This window comes from Mytilus galloprovincialis, chromosome 5 (genome assembly GCF_965363235.1).
Source record: "Mytilus galloprovincialis chromosome 5, xbMytGall1.hap1.1, whole genome shotgun sequence".
NCBI classification, from domain to species: domain Eukaryota; kingdom Metazoa; phylum Mollusca; class Bivalvia; order Mytilida; family Mytilidae; genus Mytilus; species Mytilus galloprovincialis.
In genome coordinates this window covers 28,711,935-28,730,486 of record NC_134842.1, presented here as the reverse complement: position 1 = coordinate 28,730,486, position 18,552 = coordinate 28,711,935, and the positions used below count along the sequence as shown (strand labels likewise).

General features: G+C 31.2%; 2 protein-coding genes across 17 annotated transcripts in view; one reads left to right on the top strand and one right to left on the bottom strand.

The window, feature by feature from the left end:
• The first annotated feature begins 647 nt into the window (after nucleotides 1-647).
• Nucleotides 648-2,774, top strand: LOC143074429 (bifunctional 3'-5' exonuclease/ATP-dependent helicase WRN-like). The gene is made up of 2 exons (XM_076249890.1): nucleotides 648-686; nucleotides 1,872-2,774. The coding sequence occupies exon 2, from the start codon at nucleotides 1,880-1,882 to the stop codon at nucleotides 2,714-2,716; it is 837 nt and encodes a 278-aa protein (XP_076106005.1). The 5' UTR covers nucleotides 648-686; nucleotides 1,872-1,879; the 3' UTR covers nucleotides 2,717-2,774.
• Nucleotides 2,775-6,714: 3,940 nt separating this feature from the next.
• The window catches only part of LOC143075546 (TNF receptor-associated factor 4-like), a 94,385-nt gene continuing 82,547 nt past the window's right edge, over nucleotides 6,715-18,552 (bottom strand). For 14 of the 16 annotated variants that reach the window (XM_076250991.1, XM_076250993.1, XM_076250994.1 and 11 more), the window contains 5 exons: nucleotides 13,438-13,542; nucleotides 12,334-12,498; nucleotides 11,261-11,422; nucleotides 9,347-9,502; nucleotides 6,715-8,879 (listed from right to left, as the gene is read on the bottom strand). In XM_076250991.1, coding sequence (XP_076107106.1) covers nucleotides 8,259-8,879; nucleotides 9,347-9,502; nucleotides 11,261-11,422; nucleotides 12,334-12,498; nucleotides 13,438-13,542 — 1,209 coding nt within the window. In that variant the 3' untranslated portion in view covers nucleotides 6,715-8,258. Of the gene's footprint in view, nucleotides 8,880-9,346; nucleotides 9,503-11,260; nucleotides 11,423-12,333; nucleotides 12,499-13,437; nucleotides 13,543-16,495; nucleotides 16,571-16,667; nucleotides 16,722-18,552 lie in introns of those variants that run through there. The other 2 variants (XM_076250996.1, XM_076251007.1) reach the window with 2 other exon arrangements.

Here is an 18,552-nt window from a genome sequence, read left to right as displayed (position 1 = left end):
CTTAACTTTAGCATTATTGAATGGCTTAATCTGTGTGGCTTGGCTTACCTGCTAGATTAACAGTAGCAAATATTAGTGGCCTTGTCTTGCTATGTTGTGCTGATTACAAAACCGTTTACATAAACACTTTTTTTAGCTTTTAAAAATTTCAGTCTGAAATTTTTAGTCTGTATATATTAACATTTAAAACAGTCCATAGTTATATGATAGAAGTTTTAAATAACATTCTATGTGGAATACTTTTAAAATGGATTATATTGTGCCGTGTAACATAAGCCTCACATTCTATATTGATATTTGTGCCCGTGTAATATAAGCCTACTATTTCTTAAAATCCGTTTGGATGTGCTCCTCATTAGCAGGAGGAAGATACAGAAAAGAAGAAGAAGAAGAAGAAGGTGCTTATAGTGGTTTTCATCACGTTTTGATATATATATTATTACTCGAATCTCTGGTAAATTATTTGGTTTTTGTTCTTTCAGAAACTTCTACAACACTGTTTAAAATATCTTGTAGAACATTACAACTCTGTTTCTTGCTTTTCTAAGTTGTTGTTTTATCCTGTTCATATCATGGCATAGCCTTGTTCCCTTGTTCCCTAGTTGTAAAGTAACACAGAGTGACGAATCAGGCAGCATATACATGTTGTACATTTTCTGGATTCGATTTTGCTGGTCTAAATAAGGGTAAATTGACCATGAAATCAGGTGCGGTGATTGCATTTTGTCTAGCTAAGGAAAAAGAAAGTAGATTCTGATTGTATTGCAACATACATAGTCTACTGTCATAGTACTTCAAAAAACAATGGGTTAGTTTTTAAAATACTACAGTATAGGTTGTTATAGTTTGTCAATGTCTAAATTTTAATATGAGGCAGGCATTTCCTGTAAATGGGGACGAAGTCTGTATGAATTATTTTTTTGTAACTTAAATATTTGTTAAACAAGAATGTTCCACAGTACACACACGCACTATCATTTTCTATGTTTAGTGGACCGTGAAATTGGAATAAACGAACAGACGGACGAACGGACGCACAGACCAGAAAACATAATGCCCCTCTACTATCGTAGGTGGGGCATAAAAAGAAATGGAAATACCGTACCGTTTCCGATTTTGGTTCTGTTGTTAGGGATTTTAATTATATAATTGTGAATTTATTTAAGTTATGACATCATGTTCAATGTAAACAAAGAAACACAATGCATCAGGTAACGTTAATTCATATCAAAGACAAATAATTATTAAAAATGAAATATTGGTATTGTGTTCCTTGAGTTCCTATATTTTACTAGACTACTCAAAGTCTCATGACAACAAATCAGAAGGAAGAAGATTTCTGCATTCTGCGCAAAAACAGGAATTAGAATAAGCGACACAAATTTTTTTGAACGATGTTGAGTTCATTAGAACAATGAAAAATGTTCCCGTTTATTTTTTTTTATTATTGATTTTTCTACTGTAATGGGGGACTCTGTCCCCATTTAAAATAATGAAGCAATGTTTACTGGTTTTAAAAATTTTGAATAGATTTTATTGGCCTGTATTTAAAATCCTTATATAAATAGGCCTGATAAAATTTTCAAGCCTGGGTAGGTTGACCTGTGGTCAATTGTGGACACCGGTGTCATGAACGCTGTAAAAAAAGAACTAAAATAAATTTCGTCAGCCTTTAACAATACATATTCATACTGAGAATCATCAAAATTAGTTTTTTATATCATTATTTAGAGTAACATAGCTAAGACCTTACTATTTTTTAAAGTTGACCCTCAGCTGAGACTAGTATAATACTCATTACTGTGTTATAGTAGTCTCAGCCTTCAGCAATATCTTTTTGCCTAATAATAAATTTACTCATTTTCTTCCAGACTGTAGAATGTCGAAGAAAAGACACCTCCCTGATTGGATGGTTTTATGCAAGAGTAGGAAGATGGAGGAAATGCAAGAAGAAGTGAATCAGAAAAATGATGAAAAAGTGCAGAAAAGGAAGGAAGATATCATAAAAGAGAAAAACACAAAGTTTGATAAAGCATTACAATCTGCAAAACAAAAATTCAAAGAGGAAAAGAAAGAAGCAGCTTCACAAGTATTTGAACAAATAATGAATGAACAGACAAAAGAAATGAAGTTTGAAGGAAAATTAATTTATTCTTCCCATACAAATGATTGTAACATGCTATGTGAAGACATTGAAATGGCTCTGTGTGATTTAACCGAGGCTTTTGTTGGATTTGATATGGAATGGCCAGTGTCGTACAAAGTAGGAAAAGAAGATAAGACAGCTCTAATACAGATATGTACAGCCCCAGACACTTGTTATTTGTTCCATATATCATGTATGGGTTGTATACCATCAAATCTTAAAAGTTTGCTATTGAATAAACACATAAAAAAAGTGGGCGTGAACATTGAATCAGATATTTGGAAACTTGAACGTGACTATGATATACATGTTATAGATATCATAAAAAATAGCATGGAAGACATTGGAGTGTTAGCAAATAAAATATTAGGTTGTAAGGAACATTGGAGCCTAGAGGGTTTGGTCAAACATCTTTTTAATCACAAAATAAACAAGGATCCTATTTTGAGAAAAGGTGATTGGTCAAAATATCCATTGTCAGAGGAACAAAAATGTTATGCAGCAACTGATGCTTATGTTTCATATAAAGTATATGAAAAATTAATGAACAAGCAATCAAGTGATTTGTAAGTGCTGATTTATTTATCCAATGTTCAGAAAATCTACTCAAACTCATTTATTGTTATAGTACATGTATTCATTAATATTAATTTATTTTGATAGCTATTATTATATAAAATATTAAAGTTTATATTTCTAACAGGTTATTTTCATTTGTGTGTGAAAAGGGAGATAATTCAATATTTATACTGAGTTGCTGTCAGTTATAAATTACTGGTAAATGTTTTAAGGATGCTATATGTATTTTTATACGCCCGTCAAAATTTTGACGGGACGTATTATGGTATACAAATGTCCGGTGTCCGTCCGTCTGTCTGTCTGTCTCACTCTGTCTGACTGTCTGTCCATCTGTCTGTCCGTCTGTCCGGCGTAAACATGTCGCACCGTAACTTGAGAACGACTTATCCAAATTTCATGAAACTTCATATAGTTGTTTCTTATGATGGTCAAATGATCTGTATACTTTTTGGTGAAAATAAGATTTAAACTTTTTGAGTTACGGCACTTTATAACTAAAACAGGGGTGTGTTTTTTTCACATGTCGCACTGTATCTCAAAAACGATTCTTGATTATGACTTTAGACTTTAAACACTTCTTAGTTATATTAATCTCAATATCTGTATACTTTTTGGTGATGATTCAAAATTTCATTTTTGAGTTATTGAGTATTTTGTAAAAAAGGGGGAGGGTTTTTTTACATGTCGCGCCATATCTCAAAAACGATTTATGATTATTGCTTAAAACTTTATACGTGTCTTTGTTATATTAATCTCAATATCTGTATACTTTTTGGTGATGATTCAAAATTTCATTTTTGAGTTATTAGTATTTTGTAAAAAGGGGGAGGTTTTTTTTTACATGTCGTGCTGTATCTCAAAAATGATTTATGATTATTGCTTAAAACTTTACACACTTCTTTGTTCTATTAATCTAAAGATCTGTATACCTTTTGGTGATTATTCAAAATTTTATTTTTGAGTTATTGAGTATTTTGTAAAACAGGGGAGGGTTTTTTACATGTCGCACCGTATCTCAAAAATAGGTTATGATTATTGCTTAAAACTTTACACACTTCTTTGATATATTAATCTAAAGATCTGTATACTTTTTGGTTTTGATTCAAAATTTTATTTTGGTAATATTTAGTTTTTGTAAAACAAAACAGGGTGGGGGGTTTCACATGTCCCGCCGTGTCTCTAAAACAATATATGGTTATTGCTTAAAACTTTCTTATAAACTATTTATGATTATTGCATAAGACTTCCACATAAGACGTCGGGCGTATTATGCGCTCATGGCGCAGCTGTTTATTAAGAATCTTACAGATTAGATGGTTTATATACCTCTATGGAAAAAAACATTGATATTGGGCAAAAAGAAGTATGAATTTGCCTTAGAAGAAGTTAGTGGAGAAGGGTAGGGACAAAAACTCCTGGTCCTATAGTTGGAAGACTTCATTTTGGTCCTTTGCTTTTTTTGTGTCATTGGTTTCTTTTTGTATACTCTGCTTACACTGTTGAAAAGATTCCCATGTTAAAAGAGAGCCATATCTCTTGCACGTTAAAGACATCCTTGTAGATTTCGAAAAAGAGTAGGCTACAAGGTAGCACTCAAACCCGCAAAGTGGAAAGGGATTTATATAAGTTGCAAAACTTGTTTCCCAATCCACTGTAAATAAATATGTTTGAACTAAAAGAGAGATAGAAGATACATATAGAAGAAAACAAGTCTACAAAGAAAGACAATATAGAAACTTATACGGTTAACAACACAAACCCTACCAAAACAGGAGAAATCTAAGTTGCTCTGGTAGGGTAAGCAGATTCTGTTCCATATGTGGCAACCATCATGTTGCTCATTTATGTACAAATTTTGGTGACAAGTGTCATATTTGTGGAAAGGAGGACAGGATTGTAGAAACAATAATTGGAACATATCATAGTCATTTAGTTCTTATCCGAGCGCAAGGTTAAAAAGTTTGCACTTTCAATAAGAACTGGCACATGTATTTGTAATCCAAGATGGAAATTGCAAAAAGTAGAGGCTCTGAAAGCCTTGAATTAATAACCTGGTACCAAACCCAATGCAATGGACCAAATTTGTAACTTGTTGCATTAAATTAAACACCTCGAGGTGAACCAACGCCTGTGTGAATCTTTTCGATAGAGTCCCTGAAGTGGATACCTTGGTATGCAGGGTTGTCAAATTATGCAAATGAATGCAACATTAAAATAATACTCCAAATTGACAACAACACTTCAATTGGTCTGCAATTTTATTTGCTATGGTCTACATGTTTCGCCTGCAAGGCAGGCTTCATCAGGACAATTTTTATACAGAAATTGAGCCCCTGAAGTACTCAAAGTGGTGCATTGAATTTGACGTTGTCATGGTGAGAGAAACAATGAAAAGTGAAAGTAGCAATACAGAGTTATAAATAGATAAGATAAATATAGAAAATTAAAGTTTGTATACAATGTAACTTGAGTTCGTTTTACTATTATATGATACATGAAATTCTTCTAAAGGCTTGGCATCTAATAGGACGAACTTCCCATGGTTCCTACCACTTCGCAAGGCTTCTCTTCCAACCTGGCCATAGTTGGAGGTTACTACTTAGTATTGTTGCATTAAAGTGGCCATACATGTATGTGCCATTTGATCAGCACCAAATACAGAATAATTTTGTAATTATTATTTCTTTCTCTGGCAAAATGACTTATTATTCAGTATTGGTACATGTTTTTTCACTACTAGATTTTTATTTTGTATGGCCAAATTGACACGAATGATTAGTTTTTTTCAATGAGAAATTAAAAGTTCCCATAGAATGAACTCAATAGTTATTGCATTCTTTCAAGGAGAATTTTACCAAAATTTGAATGTACAGATAGTACAGGTAAACTCCAACTGGTTCTTGGAAAAAGTTTGATTGGCATTGCAATAAATTGGCTATATATCCTGACAACCAGACTAGGAGAAAACTATGAATTTAACACACTTAAACTAACAATCCTAGATAATTTACATCAGAGATTAGCTACAAACTCCACAGTATTCTTATGTTGTGATGTAACACCACTGTCCCAGTTTAGGGGAGGGTTGAGCACTCGCAAACATGTTTAACCCAACCACATTTTTTTTATGTAACTGTAGTTCAGTGGTTGTTGTTGGTTCATGCCTGCCATATTTGATTTTTTTTTATATTGTTTTGTTATAAACTTACTAGACCAGTAGTCTTCTCAATTGACAAAAAGTTGCACTGACAGAATTCAAGGTTCAAGTATTAAGTTCATATGGAAACTCATGTTGTATATTTTGGTATATTAATGCCACCGGTTCACCATGAAACAAGTTTGTTTGTGATTAGATGTTGCCAGATGTTGTTAGATATGCCATTCTCACTTTAATGGGCAGTATCATGGCTTTTAGTTTGGTGGAGGAAGCATGGATACCAGTTGTTTTGATCTTTGGATAGACCTTCAATTTTATCTATATATTAAACTAAAATGAAAATAGGGAGGTATTAAATATTGGAAATACACTCACAGGAATACAAGAATTCAGTATTTCATTTCTTGTTTGCCATATTCAAAATTAAATATTTGAATTATCTCCCTTCATATTTGAAAAGTCAATATTATAAGTTTTTTAACATGACCAACCAACCAAAATTCGAAAAAAGTAACTATTGCAATTTCAGAAAAAGCTGCATATACTATAGGCAGTCTGTGCCAAACTGTTTTAGGGTTTGTCTGCCGAAAAAGAAATTTGAATTATCTTCTATATATTCAACCAAAAATCTTAAAAGTTCTGTCTGATCAAATGACTTTTTGTCTCACATTTTGTCGGTCAGACAGAGTTTGGAATAAGCATGATAAGAGTTCTTATCCAAGCCATACTCAACAAGTCACATTATTTGCAATAATTAAATTCTCACAATATTTATCAATTTACAGCTGTTACAATTTCAAAAGGGCAAAAATAAAAAAACAGAATACATGAATAATATTTCATATGTTTTATTGTATTGTTTCAAGTTTGAAAAATAATGCACTGATGTGTAAAATGACTAGATAACAGTAATATTCACTTGGGTAAATATGTACAATAGATAACTATGATTGGACATCATTAAATGAATGTACACAATTTGAGTATATTTACATTTGATTACCGGTATACATGTAAAATAGGGATACAGGCTCTCATACTATACAGATAGTTAATATGAGAAATTTTTCAACTTATCTGATCATAATTTGACTAATAGACTTGGTAATTATTAGAACTAATGTAAAACAAATGAGAAGATATTGTCATTGAGCACAAACATATGTATCATTCAAATAACAAGTTGTTGTTCTTACAAAGCTATCTTTGGCAAAAGGTTGAGGTATTTCATTCAATAAATAATTAAATTTTTATTTAATATCAGAAGGAATTCATTAATTTTCAGCATTGAATGAGGTAATAAATTAAGGAACAGAGACAAGACATAATACTTCACATGCCATCTATAAGATTGATTGTTCTACAATTGGATGTTCAACATCACACATTATACTTACATTGTAAGAATAAAATTTAAATCGCATATAACTTGGTTTTAACAAAGGGACATAATTTTCACCACTGAACTTGCTTAACAAGAAAAATTTAACTCCTAACAAGTTAAAGAATGGATAATTATATCTTTAAACAAGAATGTGTCCTCAGTACACGAATGCCCCACTCGCACTATCATTTTCTATGTTCAGTGGACCGTGAAATTGGGGTAAAATCTCTAATTTGGCATTAAAATTAGAAAGATCATATCATAGGGAACATGTGTACTAAGTTTGAAGTGGATTGGACTTCAACTTCATCAAAAACTACCTCGACCAAAAACTTTAACCTGGAGCGGGACAGACGGACGAACGGACGGACGAACGAACGAACGAACGAACGAACGGACGCACAGACCAGAAAACATAATGCCCCTCTACTATCGTAGGTGGGGCATAAAAAAATCGATTTACATCATATTTTCAGTTTTGTTACATATAATGCAGGCTATTTTCGAAAATATTTTTTCATTCTTTCTGTATTTGTCATGTACATAATCTGACAAATTCTTCAACATATTTTGCTTGTGGTATAAAATGAATTTCCCATTTCTGCTCTTAAATTTTCAAGTTATATGGGAAATAAATTTCCTTTATATTATTTTCAATCTAGGAAAACCTACTTGAATTATGTCCCTTTATAAGCCTGACCGTCAAAAATTGTAGAAGAAAATTTCTAATCTAATTTATTTTAATAATTAAATAGCTAAATGCAAACTTCAAGAAAGAATATCACGCTATTTCAATATCATATTAGAAATCAACTTTAATGCACTAACTTCTATTTTGTATTTGATAATAGACAACCTTAACAGTAACAATTCAAACATTCAACTTAAATACCAATCTAAACGGAAACATCCATTCATCCCTCCGAAAAAAAAATATGGATTATGTACAATAATAAATAAACAATAAAACAAATCTGGATAAACAAAAACAATTATGGATGAAGGAATTTGTCATTGTCCACACTAACTTTAACGACAATACAATCGTCTCTGATGTAGTTTCTGGTTTTGAGGATTTCATGCGAAATAAATTTGGGATAGCCGAATCCCAATGTTTCTTTATGGTCAGCATTGGTCTTTGGTTTTTGAAAATGCTTCCATGTTGGATCTGGAGTAAAACTCTCTTTTATATGAGCACGTTTATCTGAGTTTCCGTTTTGATCTAGCACTGAAAATGAAATCGGCAAACTAAAGGGCCAGTCTAAAATATTGTCAAATTCCCCTGGTAAAAGTTTAATGTAAACTGAGAGGTATTTTCCTTCGCCTGCACCATTTCCATTTAAAAACACTGAGGCAGCCATTTTGTATCCATAGCGATTTGTGTAGAATGGTTCACTAACAATTTCAGTACTTTTATACACAGATTCGAGAAACTTTTGTTTGTAGTTTGTGATTTTCCAAATAAAAGTACCGTCTGTTATATGAGTCAGAGTATATAAAGCATTGCACAGTTGAGTGATTTCGGTTTGTTGATTTTTGACAAGGCCACACATAAGCTGAAGATGCTGTTTCATATTGTCCTCTGTATGTTTATCCAAACTGAATCTTGGACACTGTAAATACAAGAAATTTATAAATAGTTCAGTTAAGTATGAAACACTGCAAAAAACTTATAAAATGTGTGTTATGTTAGATGTTAATTTTGTTGAAAACAATATCAAATTCTAGATGTCTCTTTGTTTTGTACACATCGTTGTCAATATAATAGAATTTTATGCAACTGTCATACAAGTTACAGGTTTAGTTAGCTATAAAACCAGATTTAATCCACCATTTTCTACACAAGTAAATGTGTGTACAAAAGTCAGGAATATGACAGTTGTTATACACTTGTTTGATGTGTGAGAGCTTTTGATTTTGACGTTTGATTAGGGATTTTCCGTTTTGAATTTCCCGGAGATTGAGTATTTTTGTAATTTTACTCTTTTTTTTTAAAAGGTTGTCTATAAAAATTTAAGCAACCTTTGTGTAGTGTTCATATTGTTGCCCTAGCCATTTGTCAGTCAGGAAATACTCTCACCTTATGTGTGCATCCTGCATCTTTGAAAGTACAGCTAATAGTTGCTGATGGACAGACTGCCAGTACATGAACATCTAAATCTTCTCTAGGTATTTTTGTTGGATCACATCTGTTAGGACAGGCAACAGGGAATCTGGGACACTGATACTGATGAGTCTATGAATAGAAGAATAAGAAAAGTTAGTACCAATAATGTGGTTAAACATTGTTAAAAGAAGCATTTTATATTCTAATGTACATGTTAGAGCTCAAACTTTTTAGGTTTTACTAGACTATCATTTCATACTATGTAAGTATTTTTTGGCAATTTGTCATTATTTTCTCTGTTAACTCATTAAACTATTTTCAATGTGAAATTGTGTCCTTATATGAGGGTAGTAATATCCCTTACCATCAGTCATCAAACGGTCGTCATTTTCTCCTACTGTTATTGGTTAAAATTTTACCTTTATCCTTATCATGATTTGTCAGAGGTCTCATAATAATTATCGTTATCATTATTTTTGGAGAAAAAAAATGTGATTCATCAAAATTAGCTGATTTTTTTATGGTCTAAAAGTGTACATTTTATCCTCATGATCCAAAAAATACCTTTAATGTCAATTGGCTATATTTTTTACTGTTATTTGTCATGAAGGTACTCCCATTACATTAACACTCTTATATAATATGATATCATCATCAACATGTATTACTGGCATACACAACAAAGGCTATGATTTAACTCATAATCAATTTTGCCCATACCACGAATGAATTGATTTCTGTCTGATTCCAATTACTGTTTATATACTTTTTACGACACCAAAATAATGAATGCTTGAAAACAATTTGCCGTTGAAATTTCAATCAAAGTTTTAAATTTCTGAAACAACTTGTGGTTGAAAATTCAATCAAATGTTTGAATTTAAACTCATCGAGATCATACTTGAACAATTTGAATTCAACACTGTTACTCATTCTGCTGATTGTTTTTGATTAAAATTTTGTCATCAATTGTATAAAAAAATCTTAAATTTCAAATATGATCTAGATATATTAGATAAGTAACATGATTAGATGGTTTCATATAACAACTTAATTATACATTAAGCAGTAAAATACACATAGAAACAGCACAGCTTGCAAAACCATATTTTATTTATTATTCTGTGTTAATTTCCATGTATTTTGTTACAAAGCAATCACCATAAATGAATAAAAACAATTTTTTTTACAAAACGCTATAAAACACACTCAAACACATTCATTTTTAAACAGGTGAACTTTCTGCTTACTTTTATTGCGTGGCACCTTTTGGTCATAACTTGGGGACAACTTTGGTTCCATTAGGAACCTAAATAATCCAGATTTTGTAAAGAGACTACATTTTATTGATGTTCACTATTCCAGTCAAATATCATAACTGAGCAGCATTATACATGACAACACGTGCAAGACTACAACTATGGGAAAATCCTGACATATTCATAAATACTTGCGGTCAAGCCGCTGACAAGCTTTAATTATAGATCCAAATTTATGAATTATTAAAAGTATTCTTTATCTCAATTATCTGTCAACATGTGATATTTATTTTACATGAAATAGATAATCGTAAAACTTTATATATTTCAAGACTTACCAAGAACTTGACTTGTTTTTTGAAAATTCAAAAATAACATTGAGCCTTGTCAAGGTCTTTTATAGCTTATATCAAAAATTTATATGTGGTATGATTGCCAATGAGACATCTCTCCACAAGAGACCAAATGACACAGAAATTAACAACTAAAGGTCACATTATGACCTTCCACAGCCAGTAAAACCCTGACCAATAAGTCAGCTATATAAGGTCCAGAATTATGGCTTATAATACAGTATGTTGGGTTTTTTGCTCATTGTTGAAGGCTTTTCAGTATTATGTTTATTTACCTGTAATGTTTCAGCTACAAAGTCTCTGCTACAGTATTTACATGGCACTGTACGTTTGTGGCATTCATTTTTGGAGTGGTTAATGATGAATCGTCTCTCTAATTTGGCTCCACATTTGTTTTCACACCATGTCACCTCATAAGGACAGTTCCCTGAATGTTGCTGTAAACAGACAATTGTTAAATGAAAATAACTTACTCTTAGTAAAATGCAAGCTATTTTGAAAATTATTTGAGAAGATGATTATGAAAATTGACTGAAAAGATGATTATGAAAATTGACTGAAATTGACAAAATAACATACTGTTTCATTAGTTTAGTTTAAACATATTTTTTTGTTCCAAAAAAAAGACAAATGGATTAGACAAGTTTTTCAACTTAGTACTGTAACGTCTTCTCCAAAAAAAAAATAGAATCTGAAATAGAAAGATAGTGCTTAAACTGGCTTTAAACACCAATTAATCTATTTTTGGGAACTAGTAATGGGAGATAACTCTAAAATTCTAAAGAAATCAGTAATTCATTGCTCTATAACATGATATTAATTATTTTTTTAAATTAATTAAATGTGATACAGGTATATGAAGAAGCTGTGTATTTTCAATAGGTTGCTTATTCTATTTAAGAAACAGTATAAACAATGTCAGGAACCTGATATTCAGTAGTTGTCGTGGTTCTGCTTATGTGGTTCATAAGTGTTTCTCGTTTCTCTTTTTTATATAGATTAAACCGTTGGTTTTCCCGTTTGAATTGTTTTACACTAGTAATTTTTGGGGCCCTTTATAGCTTGTTGTTCGGTGTGAGCCAAGGCTCCCTATGGAAGGCTGTACCTTCACCTATAATTGTTCACTTTTATAAATTGTTACTTGGATGGAGAGTTGTCTCATTGGCATTCATAACACATCTTCCAAAATCAAAATCTGATCTGAACAAGCAAAAAACTATGAATGTTTATTAATTAATGTATTATCACATTAACCATGCTTTGATACCACATCATATCACATCTTCTTTTTTATATTTGAGTCAAGTGAGTGAGGGGAATAGAAGTTAGATGTTTTCTCCAAGCTTACCTTTTCGAAAAGTTCTCCAGGAAATTGTTGATTGCAGTGTTCACATTGAACAAATCTTTTTGGGCAAGTATAATCTAGATGATCGTCTAAATCTAGTCGAGATAAAAATGCTGAACACTTGTTAGGGCAGGATATTGCTTCAAATCTACATTGGTCCAAATGAGCCTGTAAGATTAAAATTAATTATATTTTTCTTTTGAATTTTCATATGAATATTATAATCTTATAAAATGTTTTTGTATACAATTATCTTACAATGAGTTTGATTTAGCTTGGCTATTTAGTGTAAGCCAAGGCTCTGTGTTGAAGGTTGTATTTTGAACTATAATTATTTACTTTTTACACATTGTGACTTGTATGGCGAGTTGTCTCATTGGCACTAATAGCACATTTCTATTCAGAGGTCCATGTGAAATCAGACAAAATGTGCCATTTCATTTGTATTTTTGTCGGAAAGCTGGTTTGGGAATTATAGTTTTAGAATTTCAGGTGTCCACTCAAAATAATTAATGATAATGAAATTTCTTTTTAAAGTTAAGTATATATTGAGTGTGGTTTTTATACTGAAATCATTAACCATACTGGTTTCAAGGAATATGCCTACGGTCTCCAAAAACCCTGTATCATAATTTCATATTCCTTTTTTTCAGTAAAAATTCGATAGCGAAGATCTTTTTTCATAATTTTTAAATTTTCTAGCATGGTTATTTGCTTAGATTTTGAACATTTCTTGTCTTCAAGGAAGACATCATCTTGTACATTTTACCATTCTCCAATCATAAAATTATAATGTTTCATTTCCCCTCATAGTTTAAAATTCATATTAAGCCTGAGCCAGCAATGAATCTGTCCAGTTTGGTCTAAGGTCCACAGCAAGAGTGTAGGATATTTTACTTTTATTGTCAAGTTTTATTAGCCATTTGATAACTCTTTTCTCTTTGGGAGAAGACTATATAAGTTTGATTTACTTGTGTCTCATCCCTTTTGCATAAGCAAATGAAATATGTATAAACTAAACTAATTCTTTTCTTGGTTTATCTGCTCTTTTTGGTCTTTCTGAAACTGGATCTTCTGTATAATGTTTAAAATATCAAGCAACCGTACCTGTAAATTTTGTAATTTATCTACCCAGCGACAACCTTCCTTTACGTAACGACAGCGGGTCAGGCTGTTCATAACTTCTGATGTTAATTCCTCATCTGGGTAGATCTGAAAAAATCAAATTCAAATATGTAAAATTTATGTAAAAGGGCTCTTAATATTCCATCGATCAAAGATTATTTAATGGAATTATTGGATATCTGAGTATAACTAACGGAAGACCTTCAACTCTCGGGAAAACTCCTGAAACTGAGACTAAAAACTGTTCATCATAGAATAAATTATTTCAAGAAAATATTACTTCATCTTGATAAATGATAGAAGCAAGGGAAATTTTATAAATTAGGTAATACTATCTGTTTTTCTTCACAATTATGTAATATTTTCGATAGAATAATTTGTAGTTTCGCCAAATCAGTGTTAACAAAGTTTACACAAACAATATTTTTGGTGCAAAAATGAACAGTTAATTCAAAGATATAGCAAACAATAACAAATACAACAAAATAAATATAAATATTGTTAAAAGATAAAAATAAACAATGATCGATGCAAGATAAAAATAAACAATTGTAAAAAGATAAAAAATATATATATTAGATAACCAGGTGCTCCGCAGGGCGCAGCTTTATACGACCGCAGAGGTCGAACCCTTAACAGTTGGGGCAAGTATGGACAAAACATTCTAGCGTGATACAGCTCTGAATTTGGATTGTGATCAAATTTTTGACATTTCATGGTTTTTTTTTACACAAAACAAATGTCAAGATTTTACAAATTTTACAATTAAAGATTTCTTCTTCAAACTTTTTAAATCTAAAATTAAATAGTTGACACAGCATAGGTTTCTGACACAGAATGAAAGTGGTCTAAAGAACTTAAAAGTTTGTTTTTGCCTTTTAGCAATTCACTATGCTGTTGAATATTAATCCTCTCAAAAAAATGTTTGAAGAAATTTTCTTTTTATTTATGAAATCTGAAATGAGAAAAATTTAACCCCCCCCCCTTTTTTCACATCCCCGTTTCCTTTTTTCCAAAACTGATATCAATTCAAATTTCTAATGGAGTTTGCAACAATAACTACTCTTTTAAATACATCATAAAATATTAAAATGTAAAATAAAGTGCTTGTTATCACTGAATGGTAAAGATTGGTTGGTAGTAAAAGTGAATATACATTGTTTATTGTATAAAACAATAAAAAAAACTTCATCAGCAACATTTTATATTGGCAAATTTCCAATGAAGTTATTTACATAAAGTAATGGGCAAATAAAAATAGAAAATGACATCATAGTCATGTCTGGCAAATGTCCAACATACATTATCTAAAAACATTTTAGATAAGATAAGGAAATAAGATGTAAAAAAACTGCTTGTTATCACTGAATGGTAAAGATTATTTTAATTTATCAGTTGGTAGTAAAAAGTGAATATACATTGTATATTGTATATAACAAAGATTTAAGTTGATTCTGGACAAAGAAAGATAACTCCAATTAAAAAAAAATCTTGATATTGCACAATATTTTGCAATTAGATATTTCTTGCTTACTATTCTGGACAAAGAAAGATAACTCTAATTAAAAAAAAATTTGCTATTTCACAATATTGTGCAATTAGATATTTCTTGCCATTGCGCAATACTGTGCAATTGAAAAGACTTGCTATTGCACAATACTTAATATAATAATTTTAGATCCTGATTTGGACCAACTTGAAAACTGGGCCCATAATAAAAAATCTAAGTACATTTTTGGATTCAGCATATCAAAGAACCCCAAGATTTCAATTTTTGTTAAAATCAGACTAAGTTTAATTTTGGACCCTTTGGACTTTAGTGTAGACCAATTTGAAAACAGGACCAAAAATGAAGAATCTACATACACAGTTAGATTTGGTATATCAAAGAACCCCATTTATTCAATTTTTGATGAAATCAAACAAAGTTTAATTTTGGACCCTGATTTGGACCAACTTGAAAACTGGGCCAATAATCAAGAATCTAAGTACATTTTTAGATTCAGCATATCAAAGAACCTAACTGATTGATTTTTTGTCAAAATCAAACTAAGTTTAATTTTGGACCCTTTGGACCTTAATGTAGACCAATTTGAAAACAGACCAAAAGTTAAGAATCTACATACACAGTCATGACAGTTAGATTCGGCATATCAAAGAACCCCAATTATTCAATTTTGATGAAATCAAACAAAGTTTAATTTTGGACCCTTTGGGCCCCTTATTCTGTTGGGACCAGAACTCCCAAAATCAATACCAACCTTCCTTTTATGGTCATAAACCTTGTGTTTAAATTTCATAGATTTCTATTTACTTATACTAAGGTTATGGTGCGAAAACCAAGAAAAATGCTTATTTGGGTCCCTTTTTGGCCCCTAATTCCTAAACTGTTGGGACCTAAACTCCCAAAATCAATACCAACCTTCCTTTTGTAGTCATTAACATTGTGTTTAAATTTCATTGATTTCTATTTACTTAAACTAAAGTTATTGTGCGAAAACCAAGAATAATGCTTATTTGGGCCCTTTTTTGGCCCCTAATTCCTAAACTGTTGAAACCAAAACTCCCAAAATCAATCCCAACCGTTCTTTTGTGGTCATAAACCTTGTGTCAAAATTTCATAGATTTCTATTAACTTAAACTAAAGTTATAGTGCGAAAACCAAGAAAATGCTTATTTGGGCCCTTTTTGGCCCCTAATTCCTAAAATGTTAGAACCAAAACTCCCAAAATCAATACCAACCTTCCTTTTGTGGTCATAAACCTTGTGTTAAAATTTCATAGATTTCCATTCACTTTTACTAAAGTTAGAGTGCGAAAACTAAAAGTATTCGGACGCAAGACGACGATGACGACGACGACGACGACGACGACGACGACGACGACGACGACGCCGACGCCAACGTGATAGCAATATACGACGAAAAATTTTTCAAATTTTGCGGTCGTATAAAAATTAATAATATTTAAAGATAAAACTAAACAATGTTGCAAACTTGCAAGATAAAAAAAATAATAATGTCACAAGATTAAACTGCTACCTTTTAGCTTGTTATTCCACTGGGAAATTTCCATGAAAGTGCCAGGTCATTTCAATATGTTTAACTCATGATTTTAAATGCCATACCCTCAAAAACCAGCAGGCTACTAATATTTTATACAACAAATGTTATCTTAACTTTCATCTTGAGACTAATGATATTTTATACCTACCAATAATTTACATTTATGATCCCTATTTCTTTTTATCATGTTTCCCCCCTTGCTGTGTTAATTACTCCTTAACATGGAGAACCCAAACATTTTACAATCTGACAAGTACATGCTACAATGGCAACCCTTCAAATAATTGTCAAATCTATCATAAACATATGATTCTCCTCATAATAATACAAGGAAAGTCAAATGATCTGGAGGAAGTGTTTTAGTGAAGACCAACACATAAAGCTGTCTCCATTATCTGAAGGAAGCACTGACCTTGCAAGGGCTGTAAAGCCTATCAAGGTCCTTTAAAACTTCCATTGTTGTAAAGTAAAGGAAGCATTTTTAGTGAAGACCCATACATAAAGCTGTCTCCATCACCTGGAGGAAGTTGTCATAGTAATTATTGAAAAAAAAATTACAAAATATCACTATCTTCAGATTAACAAAATAAACAAAGGTTTCCTGCCAGGCTAAGCCAAAAATCTAAAAAGCACTTTTTTAAGGTCCTGGTTTAGGCTTTATCAGAATGAGATATAATACTTTTAAATCTGATCTGCAAGTATCACCTTACTTAATCTGTTTAACCTAATACTGTATATTCATATATTATTGGGATGTTTTTATTATGTGAAAAATGCAACAGTATCAGGTTCACAATGATAAAAAGTTGCATGCACATTTCAGTAGTGATTTCCTACCAGGCCTCAGGCTTCATCAAAAATCTGAAAAGCACCTTATCAGGTCCTGGTTTAGGGTTTATCAGAATAAAATTTAGTTCTACAGATATCACATTACTTAATACTTATGAATTTACCCTGGTAAGTCACCAATAACCTACTGGTGAAATCCTATAGTATAGGGAACCACAATATATGATTGTTACATGCATAATTCTTAAGTCTATACTTCTCACTTCATTTTCAAAACCATTGAATATTACTCTTCATATATTATTTTTAATAACATACCTTAAAATTTTGTAATATTTTTCTTAGTAATTAACTCCTCAAATGTCCTGAATGTTATCGTTTAAAAATTCTGGACAATATGTAATTTTGCCACAAGGAAACACAGTCAACTACAACTATTTTGACATTATGCTCCTCATTAAGCAGAAAATTGATATAATTTAAAAACAGATTACCCAATAAAATCTTCCTGTTATCCATCACCTGATATATGTAGCAAATATTTCCACTGTTTTATCATAATATAAGTATTTCAGTTCAATAATAACATATGCACATCTGTTGCATGTGTTCAATATGTAGGTAATTACATAAAACTTGATAATAACGGCTTTTTCACATGCATAGCAAATGCAATTTGTACGATAATATTTTTACAGTTTATATCAAATAAAATATTTTTCTACCTTAATCACTGAAAAAGTTTTTTCTGATAATAAAAGGAGATATTGGATATATGTCAATGAAACAGCAGCCCAACAACATTTATAACCAAAGACATCTAGATGTCAACGAACAGTCTTTGAAAATAGGTGGGTTACCCATTTGTGGCATTTATACTGTTCTATGATAACAATCATGGTACCCATTTTCTGCACCAGGTGCACATTTTAACAATAAACGTCTCTTCAGAGATGGCTGAGGTAAAAATATTTGAAAATCCAAACTTTGCCAAAACAATAAAGAGCATTATAAACCAAAAAGGACAAAAGTACAGACAAAGCCTCACACCTGAGATAAAGACATAAACTTATAATACCATATCAATAATGAAGCAATTACAAATTGGTCTCATCCTTAAAATATTGAAAAGAATGAGCAGTCTCTGTACAATTTGGTGTAAGAAATATTAGACTGCTGATAAAATTTAAGAAGTCAAAAATAACATATCATTTATTTCCCCTTTCCTAACATAACTTTTAAAA

What these genes read in the sequence shown, in the direction of transcription:
- LOC143074429 (XM_076249890.1), top strand. Translation starts at nt 1,880, where the DNA reads ATGTCGAAGAAAAGACACCTCCCTGATTGGATGGTTTTATGCAAGAGT.